The sequence below is a fragment of the Aythya marila genome (genome assembly GCF_965140915.1).
Source record: "Aythya marila genome assembly, chromosome: 1".
NCBI classification, from domain to species: Eukaryota; Metazoa; Chordata; class Aves; order Anseriformes; family Anatidae; genus Aythya; species Aythya marila.
The window spans coordinates 93,664,463-93,676,987 of NC_139042.1; the positions used below are offsets into that span (position 1 = coordinate 93,664,463).

The following is a 12,525-nucleotide window of genomic DNA, read 5'->3' on the forward strand; positions in this document are numbered from 1 at the left end:
TTACCTTTTGTGCAGACCTGGTTTGTAAATCTGCATCACGGACAGTGAACTTTGTAGACATTGGAGGAGGAGGGACAATTCCTGTAATAAGAATATACAAAATTACTGTTATTCAGTATCCACGATAGTATAACCACATATAGTATAACCACAAGCCATTCAGGAATACAGCTAAATATGCTTTAATATTGTCAGCCAAACACTAGTTAATGAATATGAAAGAAGCCTATCTAGAAGCCAGCAGAATAAATTTGTCTGGGTTTATCTTAGTTTTCCTTTTATTTTTTGAACCTGCTACATTTTACAATACCACTTGCTCTTGAAATCTTTCCACTGTATTTATTTCTTCACAATTTATTTGTTAGAGAGACAAGGGTATATGCCTGGATTATAGACTCTGCACAATAATTTTATGCCATTAAGTGTTTGATTAAACGTTTTGATAATAATGCAGTTCTAAATGCAAGTGCTGGGTAAAGCTTTGGTGGAGACTCACATTTGCTTTAGAAGAGGCTTTGTGCTTAAGGACTAGAATTTATAATGCCTTAGTCATTTATCAGGAAAATCATAATTCACTAGCATATTTTTATTAATGAAGTCAGCAATGTGAGGAAAAGGACTGTAAAGGACGGTTGCTCAACTGTTTTCATGTGGAAAACGTAAGCCATTTAAAAACAAGCTTTCTTCCAACCCTTTCCCCCCTACCTGTCTGTATTTTCTACCCTGCAGTCACTGTGCAGGCTCTGCAGTCACCGTGCAGTAACTATTCTATAGAGACCACAAATAAATAAAATTAATAAGAACCATTGCTGTAAAATGTAATTGTAAGCCTGGTTTCTTAAGGAAATTAATAATATCTGCTTATGCTCACTGTGGATGTGAATCTCCAGCCACTTCAGTAATTCAATAGCATTTGAACTTATTGAAGAGTCTCAGAAATTTTGATATATTCAAAGTCTTTCAAGTCAACAGGTGAGACTGGGCATCATTGCTTCTCTTTTTCATGGAATTCCTTGGGGGAAAGGAGTGGAAGGAAAGACATGTATAAAGATGTTCTTGCTCTGTTATGTGTCTTGTTATGGTATAACTGCTGGAGACAATGCGTTATGCTACTCAGCACAACAAATGGATGCATTCTTTTACCCATGGCTATATCATTCCCCAAGAATATGGAAACACTCTCTGAAAGTAAGGTGAGGATAGTGATATGATATCCTGAAATATCATTACCAAAGGGAATACTTTGGACAATAATGTTGCACAGATGAACCTTGCAATAACTTATATAATTAATTAACAAAAATATTATTTTTCAGTTGCAGGAAAAAGCTACTAACAAAATAACAAAAAATAAAAAGATAAAAAGCTAATAATGAATGAGTATTAAAACCTTCAGAGATTCAGCTGCAGTCAGGGATGTAGCACAAGTCCCAGGAGCTAACTGAAGGAAAAGAGCTTCCTCAAAATGTCAATTGTCATGTCTCCTGTGTTTCCTGTGGATTTCTTTTTCATTTTATTTCTTTTTTTTTTTTTTTTTTTAATTCATTTTTTGTTTGGTTGGTTTATGTTTTGTTGCTTTGCTTTGTTTTTTGTTTTTCAGTCCAATGTGCAAAATGTTGCCTAAATCAACAATCATATGATAGTCCAGTACTGGCCCTCAAAGGTATTTGGAAGAACAAAGTCATTAAAAACAAAACCAACAAACCAAAACAAAACAACAACAACAAAAAAATGCATAATTACAAGTAAATTCAGCTCCAAAGAACTTGGATGTTTTCTCAATGCTTTTGAAGGACTGTACTCCAGATGATCCAAAATTTTATGAGAACAAGTCCTTCATAAGGTGTTGTGGAATCTTGTTCTTTAATTACATGATGCGTTATCCAAACACTTGTGTGCCTGTGTTGAAAAACAGCTTGACGATATGCAATTCACTCACTAGGGATTCGTCCTGTGTGCTGTGGTTCCTCTGGAATGTATCCCTCATTTTCACTACCATTCCTTTGCCCAGTTTTTGCATGGCCATCTGTTTTGTTTGTAGTTGAAATTTTCCTAGGGAAAAAAAAATACTGTCATTAGAACTTCATTATGATATGAGAACTCTTGGGTAGTAGGCATCAGAGAAAATATTATATGCCCCACTTTTGAAAAAAATAGTTACAAAATACATCTGGGCCTTCCAAATATTCAGCTACTGCAAATCTCGTCCTATATAAATACTGCCTATGAAGTTCTGGATAGAAAGTTTCCATCAGCTGCTTTACAAGCAAGAAGGAAAATAGAGTAAGCAATCTTCTCAGAGTGAAGACTCTGTTCCAGATCACAAGCTTTGTAGGAAATTAATTTTTATCTCTAATTCTGAATTACAGGATAGTCAGTGGCCCAATAAGGAAATACCAGTCAAGTCATCTACAGCAATTCATGATTTTTGACTGAACCCACCCAACTGCAATAAGAAAGCATGCCAGCTCACATCTACACAGTTTGGCTCTCAGGTGATTTACCTGTACACCCCAGAGTTAATTTACTGTGCACATGAACATAGTCACAAAGAAGTTGATAGAACTTCTTTGGTTAAAGTTATGCATCTCTGAACTTGCATAGGTGACCTGCAGAGCTACACACTGAGAAAAGAGGGCATTTTTACTAAAAACTTATGCTAGGAAAAACGCTACTATTCATTTGTTCTAACCACAGATTCCTCTCTGGGATGATCCCAGGTCCATCTTTGCCCAGCTTTCCCTACAAATCCAGGGACTTGTAGGGAAAGAGGGAAATATTCTCGGTTAGCAGTACTTGTGGAAGCTGTTGCATCAACTTATTTATGTGCAGTAAGAATCACTTTACAGGTCTGTAGAGCTTCAGATGAGTATTTCTGATGCACACGGAAGTCTGACTAGCCAGTTGTGACTACATGGTTACTTTTTTTAGGAGATAAACACGTCAAATACCACAAAGAAACCTGTCATGGTTGATAGGAGATAGCAATTGTTTAGGAGTACTACCTCCACAAGATGGTCTTCAGTCTATTTTATCTGATCCTTAGGTCTCAACAAATCCAGCATTGTAGCCAAGCCAAAATCAGTTACAAAAAAGTGTGGGAGGTACAGAAAAATAACCAGCCAAGTTAAAAATAAATGTTGTAGGAATCAAAACAATATATCTTTAGTCTCACTGTTTCTTCACTACTACCTCAACATAGCTTCCACAATCTGGACAGTCATTATTCTTTTTACTGCAGGTAGGTTCCCCCAAGGAAAAAAAAAAAAAAAAAAAAAAAAACACTAAGCCTTTGTGCAACTGTCAACACTGACTTGTCCCAGCTAATCCATAAAGCCTGGACTCAGCCCAGTGCTTAAGCACGTGCTTTACCTTTTGCTTCACTCTCAGGCTGTAAGCAACTTCTACAAAGCTGGAATGACAACTCATGATTCGAGTTAATGGGAAAATAGGAGCTTTACTGTACTAAGATTTTTTCATGAATATTTGCTCTATACCAGATTCAAAGACATTGGGAAAAAGTAATGCTAAGCCCTCCTCTGGGTCTGTTTGTGTTGCCTGTAAGAGGCACTGTGCAGACCCTCCAGGGGCAGCATCAGCAAGGCAAGGCCCTGGAAAGGGCATGGACCTGGCCATAGCAGTCCCTGCAGCTGGGTAAATGCCTCCCTGAATGTACAATTGATTTTGTCATAGCAGGGTTGACCCTTGCAAAGGGCTTGTGGCACAACCAGGTCAGAATCGAAGCAAAAAGGTTTTGTAGTGTTGTATTCATACCAAAACCGATATGCAAGTTGCACTTGCTTTTGACCTCCCATTCCCTGCTGATGTAGTCCTGCCCTATTTATGTAGCTGCACTTGGTAAAATGATCGATTAAGCATCATAAACTAAGAAGTCACATGGAAGCTTACTGGCATGGCATGGTAGGATTAGCATTGTTTCCTCAGGAGAAAACAGTACTGTTGTTTTTATTTTATTTCATGTCCAAAAATAGTGTATAAGTGGAAATCTGCCAACAGACCTTTACAAAATTTCCCCACAAGAGGCCGTTAATGAAGCTAGGTATTACCAAAATGAAAGGCAACGTGTTGTAACGTTTTGTAAACTCATTAAGAGACAGGGAGATAAATGCCCTGCAAGCACAAGCTGTGCATGAATTTACACCGCTCCCTAGCAGCTTAGAAAAGTAACTCTGGTAACCTCACTGACATTGCTGTTAGAGCTGCACTACTTATAATGTAATTACCAGTATTAATACTCACACCCATCAGCTCAGGATTTTTAACATTTTTCAACTCCGTGCAATGACGTACCAACAGCTTGGTATTCAAGCATGCCTGGTAATCACTTGATTAAGTGTCGACACTCACCAGCGGGGCAGCTTATTATATTTTATGTTTCGCTTAATTTTATTTTGCTTAGTTTTATTTTACTTTATTTTATTTTACTTTATTTTATTTATTTTTTTTGTTGTTGTTATGTTTTGTTTTATTTTATTATTTTATTTGCCTGCCAATCTGCCGCGGAGCCCCGGGCCCCGCTGCTGGGCTCACAGTGACCTCCTGTGGACGTGCCGGCAAACGCCCGGGACCCAGAGGCAGGCAGCCTGCTGTTCACACCTTATTCAGCTTACCTTGCTTCACTTTCGTACGTGGATCCTGGGGGGGGAAAGAAAAATGTATTTAAAATGCTGGAAAATAAAACGCGACCTCCTAGAGAGCTCGTCTCAGAGCGTGCACTGTGCTCCAGCTACCACGAGAGCATCTCCCCTCCTTATTTCCAGGACTGTGCAATAGCCCTGCAGGACAGCTTACAAAGAAACTGGAAATCAGGATCACAGACCTTAATATAGGTTTCAACAAAGAACTTCAAGACAGGAACAAAACGTCATTGGAAGTTAACGTGCTCCTGAAATGCCCTTGTTGTTAACATGAGTGGCAAAACTCTGTGCCACGGACTACTTTGGGACCGAGTTATAGGAGAAAGCAAGGTGAGAGTAGGGAGCATCTTAAGCTGGTCATGGTTAAGGGCATGATCAGTCTGCTTGCATTTCTGCTTACAGGTCTTTGCACTACACAAGGACTGTCATAAGCAGTAGATTTATATCTAATTTAAGGCACTTTTTAATGTATAGGCCAATTGTGAAGGTCCACTTACCTTTCTTTAGGCAGCAGCAGCGTACGACAACCACAATAATAATGACCAGGAGAATAAAACCAACAATTGAAAACACGACTGCAAGTGCAATAACCCATGTGCTTATGCTGTCTTCACTGTAACCATTTTCTGTTAAATTAAATGGATAAATATTGTTACATCAGAATGGATAAATATTGTTTTATCAGAGTCTCAAAACATTGTTTTCAAAATATTTAACTTTTCTATGAAAATCTATTAACTGCTTCTTGACTATTTAGCAAGGAGGCTGTGTTTTCCAGATGATGGTCTCTGTATTTATGGGTGGTGGCCAAGCTCTCAAAATGTTTCCAAAATAAACTTCTTTATTGCAATGGTAACTTTTCTGACAGCCATTTCTTTCAGAAAAAAATATTCCAACCAAGTATTCCAAAAATATTCCAACCAAAATTTTAGTTTGCAGATATGCTGAGTGTCCCATCATCCTTTGGAGGCCTTTTGGGCTGGGGATAGGGGTTAAGATTCAATTTAGATATCTATACTGCAGATTTTAAACATCTTGCCTAGCTACTTTTGTCAGTGGAGAGAAAATAGGTATTTTGGGTTACCATTCACCTGGCCAAATGTATATGTGTCCCTCTGGTTAAGATGATCAGTTCTGAAGAAGCGTCCATTTTTCCCCACTGACCACAGTCACAGTCTTAGGTGCCTAGTACAGGTGGAGATTTCTAGCCTGTAGATTTGACTTTCTGATGAATCCCACAATGGAATTTCTCCCACTAATTTCAGCAGGTGTTTGATTTTGGGACATACTTTGTAGGTCATCTATTTGGTCTTCACTTAAAGATCAGTGAAGTCCAAGAACTGTAGCACAGTTCAGGATACTGCAGCTACTAGCCCATCTTCACTACTGGCAGTTTAACAACATTAAATTATTCTTTTGTCTTTGCTGTAATCTACAGTGCTAGATGAGGTGATTTCAAGATAATTCAACATCTTGGTGAACCTGGTTGCTATGAGCAGGTTTCCTAAGAGAGCTTCTGCATCACAGAACTTTGAAAATACCCCAAGTTTCTTATGCAGCTGGATGTATAAGGAAGGTGTCGGTTCTCACTGCCTCATTCTCATCCTGCCCTTTGGTTTTGACCAGATATTTTAGAACTACATCTAATTTGTCTACCCTTTGAAAAGCAGCCCCCAAATCATTTTGACAGTTGTTTAGAGAAACGTTTCAGGTGTGATTACAGGTGTGAAACGCATCCAAACTCGACAATACCCATTCTGTCACACTGGGCTCATGATTGTCACGTCCTCATTAGAAGTCCCAGTTAACAGCTGCATGGTTACATTTAGCTGGCAGCCTCTGGGAAAGGTACCGCAGCCATGTAGATGTCTGGTAGCTGCACAGTGTCAGAGCTATTCCCCTGACGTATGACCCAGGGTACCCAATGCTTTACTTATGGTAAGGAATAAAGGAGCAAATCTATGAATTTGCCTGGTTTGCTTGAGGTTTGGAGGCTTCAGACTGCAAAGATACAGGAGCAGAGCCTCCTACAAAGCTTGAACCTTTGTTAGGAGTCTGAATTATCCGAAGCTCGGGTCATTATGATTAAGCAATTTGTTCCAGTCTTCTTTAATCATAATGCACAATCAGAATGTTTTGAATTTCTTCTGACAATTAGAGAAAACAAGCACTCACTAACCTGCAGACTAGTAGTTAAATCCATATGCTGTAATCAGTTGTGATTACAATTGATGAGAAACTTGTTCATTATATTTTCATCCAGAAGTACCAAAACAAATATATATATATTATCCTAATTCATTCCATAAAACATGCCACAGGGTTTCAAGATGGCTAAGATATGAAACATGTAGCTGTTTAAATATAGAGCTAAATTTAACCTCTGCAATGAAGGGAGGAGCAAAACACACCTACACAGGCCCATACGCCCAAGCTGGCTGCCAGACCAAGGTACTTTCCACCCTGTCAAGTTCATGCTACATGTCCAAAGAGGCTCTACAAAGCTGAAATAAGGACAGGATACAACACAAACACTCCCAGCTCTTAAGCATAGCAGCTTCTCCCCAGTTTTGGAGGATCCAGAAAGAAACTGGGGCTGGGACCAGCAGGCATGAATACAGGAGCTGCCAGCTCAATGTGAAAGTAGGAATAAATCCACACCACATTACGTTAAGTGTTTGGTGTGTACAAAGCCACCTCCTCATTCCATAGGGCCCATTCTCAGCTGCTGTTCTGACACCTGGTTCCTCCTAAAGCTGTCTAAGAATTTGCTTGGGCAAAGTATCTGCAGAAAAGGGAATTTTCCCAGGCACATGCTTTTGACCAAGGAGAAAGGAGAGACTGAAAAAAGATGGATATCACTTCTTGGACACTTTGGAGTTTTCTGGCTAAGATAAAAAACAGAGGAAGATCTGGCTCCTTGTGGATTCCCTACATTCACCTTCTGCAGTACAAAGAACACATGCAGTCAACACTGAAGCCACAAAGAGCTTGGGACCAGCTAAAGGACTCTACTGAGGACCTCATTTTCCAATAATAGCTCTGTGAATACCTCTGCTGTGATAACTCCATAGAAGTTCCCAAATCTGGGGCCCAGCAAAACTCTGCTGTGAGTGAGGTACCTCTGGAGGAGGAGCAACTGAAACTAATAATACAACAGTTTTGGGGAAGGATTTCTTAAATTTTTAAAGCTAATCTTCATTCCTGACACCATCTAGCTAAGGTTGAGTCTACATATGAAAAGTCAGACAAGCACTGAGATTTTACATGTGACATACATTAGAAATTTTCTTCTGCCATAAATGTCATGTCTTTATTTCATTCTAATAATCTGAAGACTTCATATTCTCAACTGCTGACAAATTTTGAGTGTCTGATGCTGCAAAATGATTTTTCCAAAGAGCAATGAATTATGTCCTATACAATCACTAATCATACACTAATTGTGCTTCATGACATCTGTTTTTCTCCTCTTCTGATTTACAATGAGTAGCTATGGAAACTGAGGGTGGATACCTCAGTACTTCACAAACAAGTAGGCAGGGGAATTTATTAATTTCCTCAGGATAGTTCTATTTTGCTTAGTCAGTAATTAGGAGCAATCTGACTACAAAATAGTCATAGTAAGAATGGTGAAATGACCTCTTTCAACTTCATTACAAAGCAAGTACTTCTGAAAAGACTTTCTAATACTGATTCATCCGTAAAATAAAAGGCACAGTTACTCAGCCTCCTCACTTGTTTGTATGTAAAAACTTCTAAAACATACCCCTCATCAATCCACTATGAGAATGTTTTTGTATGTGGCACATTCACCCATTGCAGTAAATGAATCAGTTCAAGAGAAGCTGTCAATTTGATTATACAAGTTCATGATGCTTACCACATCATAAAAAGAAATGTAGATTCTAGGCCCTACTCCTCACAGCAGGCAGCTGGGGTTGTATAGACTTGTTGCAAAAAAAAAAAAAAGACAGCCCATACGTCCCATGCATTTCCCATACCACAGGCTAAGGCTAATTTAAAGGCTGTCACCACAGGGTGGACTATGTCACACCATCAGTGGCAGTGTACTTATGCCCAGAAACCTCAGCTCCCTGCCATGTGATTAGTGCTTCAAGTTCAGTTTGTCTTGAGAGTCTTCTCCCTTACAGTTGAGACGCTTGGCCAGTCCTAACAGATAAATGCTCCTAAGCACGATCTGATATTGTCTTCCTATATTTTCATAGGTTGTCAGTAAGGCCAAAGATTTGTGGTATTATGAAAGTATATATATATGTTGACAACATTAGTAACAATGCTTAGGGTTATCAAAGTCTTGCTAGCAGTTCTTGCTGTCTGCTCAACATTCATGCTTGGCTTAGACACTGAATTTCCTTAAATAAAAGGCAATAATAAGCAAGCAATGCATTGCCCAAAGAATTCCATGCATATTGCTGTAGGACAATTTTTATTTTCCTCTAGGATGCAAAAAAGAACATGACAGATAAAGGAATGCAGGCACAATGGCTCTTTGGTCTAAGTGGACTTTGTGGCTCATTAGACTTGTACCAGTCCTTTCACAGAGGTGAAATTAACTGTACCTACGTATCAGTTTGTGACTATCAAGTCCTACTTCTATCACCTTTGCATATCTCACAGTGTTTAATTTGCAAATAAAATACTTTTCAAAACAATACAAAGTATAAAGGACAGTTCTGAGAAAATAGCATAGGCAAAGTACAACAAACATTCACTTACCTGGAGTAGAGTTGACAAAGAAAACAGTTATAGTTGCATTCTGAGGGCTAGGGAGTGCTTCTATATCAGCTAAACAAGTCAAAATCTCAGTGTCTGTTGGAGTCAAAGTCAGGACGCTCAAGGCATTGTGGAGGTCATTAGATCCTTGACTTTGCTGGGTAACATACCTTGACTTATCAATCAGAGAGTCATTTGTCATCCAAGTAATGTCTGGAGCTGGAGCCCATCCTAAGGCTTCACAAACAATTTCAAGTGTTTCATTCTCTTTAACTGTTAAGGTGCTATTTTTGATGAATAAAGATCCATTAACTGTGGGAGGGAAAAGATGTTTTTTTCCTTCAGAATAGTTATCTGCATTGTTTTCCTGCTGATAGTCTTAAATCTTACCTTGCTGCCCAAAATTAGCTATATCTTGAGATATGAATTTAAAAACAGTCATTATTAACACAGATATACCATATGCATGATATAAACATGCAGATATTGCAACTTCATAGATACGTTGTCCAGTGTGTCTACAGCACAAGTTTCAGCTTTCAGTATCTTTTCAATAAAAAGCAGAAAATTACACTTTTTAGGCATCCTTATATATTTACAGCTGAAGGACAGCATAATGAAATAACAATGTTTCTCTGTAAGTTTTAAGTATGCTCTTGGGTTTTCTTGGGAAAAGTTTACAGACAGACAATGAGATGTTCTCACTGCACTAAGCACCTCTGACAAATGGATAGTGTCTGATGGTTAGATTCCGCTTTACTGGCTGCACTCTGTCATTACTAAAGCTTCAGAGAGGAGGAAGAGGTCTCATACACAGGGACTTGATATGCAGAAGCTTTTGGTCCTTGGAAATGGTAGCTCGCAGCAGCAGTCATATGAAGAGCATTGCTTTGTGTCTCGAAGGATTTATTTCTACACACCATTAAATCAAACTCAAATAAGTGGGGTACGGACTGATCCCCAAGTTAGAAAGCAGGAGGGAGATCTGTCCAAAAGACAGTGAAGGTTCATGCACAAAGACATGCCTGTGTGGAGGGAAGTAATCCATACTGTTTCTAGCCGAAAGATTGTTTTTGGCTGGTGGGCCTGCTAATGCCTCCAGGCACTTTAATGAAATCCAATAAAGAATAAGAGATATAACAGTGAAAAAGGCAGGACAGTTCAAACCTTTATTAATGGCACTTTGAATGTGACTCTGAAACCTGCTTTGACAGTAAAATTAAGATAAAGAAGAAAGAAGACAAATGATGGTGAATGAGAGCACGTACTCCTTCACAGAGATAATCTGGGCAATCCGTCAGAGGATATCTTTAAGTGTGGTACAATAAAAGAGCTTTCTATTGGTAGCTATACATACCTTGAACAGAAAGAAAGGCAAAGCTGCTTTCACCAGTTTGCTGGGTGCTGCATTCAATTTTTCCAGAGTCATCTAGCTGCGTGTTGTGGATGATCAGCTCTGAGGTAAATTCATCATTATTGGTATAATTTTGAGATGTGAAGCGGTCTGATGTTTCAATAGGTCCTTGAGGATTAATGACAGTGAGGACAGGATTTGCCTTGAACAACCAAATCAGAATGACCCATCCTTTCATAACAGTGCAATTAAACCGGGCTTCTGAACCAGCAAGGACTGTTGCATTAGTAGGGCCATTTACAATAGAATAACAAAAGCCAAGACCTAGAACGAAGAAAAAAAAAAAAAAATCACACAATCTGTAAATATATAAATACCAACAAAGACATCTGACTTAATTTTTACTTCCAGCAATTTAAAGCTAAAAAGCCAAGAGCCCTGGATGAAATAGCATTTTTAATTGGAGGTACTGGGGTATTGAGCACTTTGTTAGATATTGGAAAAGGCTGTTGACTCAACTGAGCTGGCACTTCCCCTCCAACAGCCAACAGTACATGATGCTTTCAGAAAAAGATTCTCATTTCATTTTCTATAATACCCAGCACTCAATAGTTGAAGTCATTAATGGTGAATTGAAATTGTGACTTAGGAATGTTAACCACACAGCCATAAGCAGTGGTAAAATGCTATGTTGCTTTAATGGATCCCTAAAACAGTCATTATAAACCCTAGAAGTATAGGTTTACAAGGATTTTTCAAAAATTTAACCTGTAACCTTTTTAACAGAAATGGAGGGATCTTTCAGCTGTATCTTAGATTAAATGCTTTTCTTTAAAGATGTGTTTGACTTTTTGTCTCTTTTCCTATTCTGAAATCATCCAATTTTCTTTCTTCAGCAGTTCACTAAAGAGCAGAATTACCATTTTGCTGAAGGAAAAAAATTCCACTTTTAGATAAGAAAATATACGAGTTCTTTAGAAGCTAAATGAATAAAGGAGTGTGTAGCCAGTCCCTTCTCCATACCTCTTATTGTCACCGATTTTTTTCATCTTTACATGCTCTTTCCCCTATTTGCCTGCCTCCTTCCATATTTCTCTTGCATGCACCCTATACATCGTTTCCCACCATCCCAGGCTTTCTTCTAACCAGATCTGCTTGAATTCATGAGTTTTTCCTCCTTAAAAGGTACCATGATTTGTAGATACTATCTTTCAGAAATGAAAGCTTGTTTCTAATCAAGGCATTTTGTCTTCTTCTCCTTGTCAGCAGACCCAGGGCCTCTCATTGCCCTCAGAGTAATGAAGGCGCAGCTGTTGCCCAGGCAAGTGGTGGATCCCGTGTGCATGAGAAGGCAGAAGCACTTGCTTCTACTAAGCAGAAAGTAAAGGATGAAGCCTCTTTCCAAAATGGCAGCTGTGACTTCAGTCCCTGAAATACCCATGGGAAGTGGGCAAATCTTTAAATATTTGTCAAGAAGATGACATCATATACCCTGATGCACAAACCTTCAAAGATTAAGAGTGACCCAGATTACTCTTTGGTGTTTTAGGGACTGTGACTTGGAAGATCAGCATTGGGTGAAATTAGGAGCCTGCTTCTCTGGGTCTTTGTACTTTGTGACTCCCTTTGGGTTTTGGCTAGATTCTCCAGAACACGCTATGTCCAGGTGCAGTAGAGCAAAAACTGAGGTAATATCGATGGCTTTCAAGGAGTCCAAATCCTGAATGTCTCCAAGATAGAGATTTCACGAGCTCCCTGCAGATTTACCAGTGAGAC

General features: G+C 38.9%; 1 protein-coding gene across 2 annotated transcripts in view; it reads right to left on the reverse strand.

The window, feature by feature from the left end:
- The window catches only part of IGSF5 (immunoglobulin superfamily member 5), a 29,599-nt gene that overhangs the window by 9,521 nt on the left and 7,553 nt on the right, over positions 1-12,525 (reverse strand). Inside the window, exons 3-8 of one of the 2 annotated variants that reach the window (XM_082751977.1) lie at positions 10,753-11,073; positions 9,399-9,707; positions 5,156-5,284; positions 4,632-4,656; positions 1,940-2,052; positions 5-81 (exon numbers count right to left, since the gene is read on the reverse strand). In XM_082751977.1, the coding sequence (XP_082608103.1) occupies positions 5-81; positions 1,940-2,052; positions 4,632-4,656; positions 5,156-5,284; positions 9,399-9,707; positions 10,753-11,073 (974 nt within the window). The remainder of the gene's footprint in view (positions 1-4; positions 82-1,939; positions 2,053-4,631; positions 4,657-5,155; positions 5,285-9,398; positions 9,708-10,752; positions 11,074-12,525) is intronic. The other variant, XM_082751978.1, reaches the window with a different exon arrangement.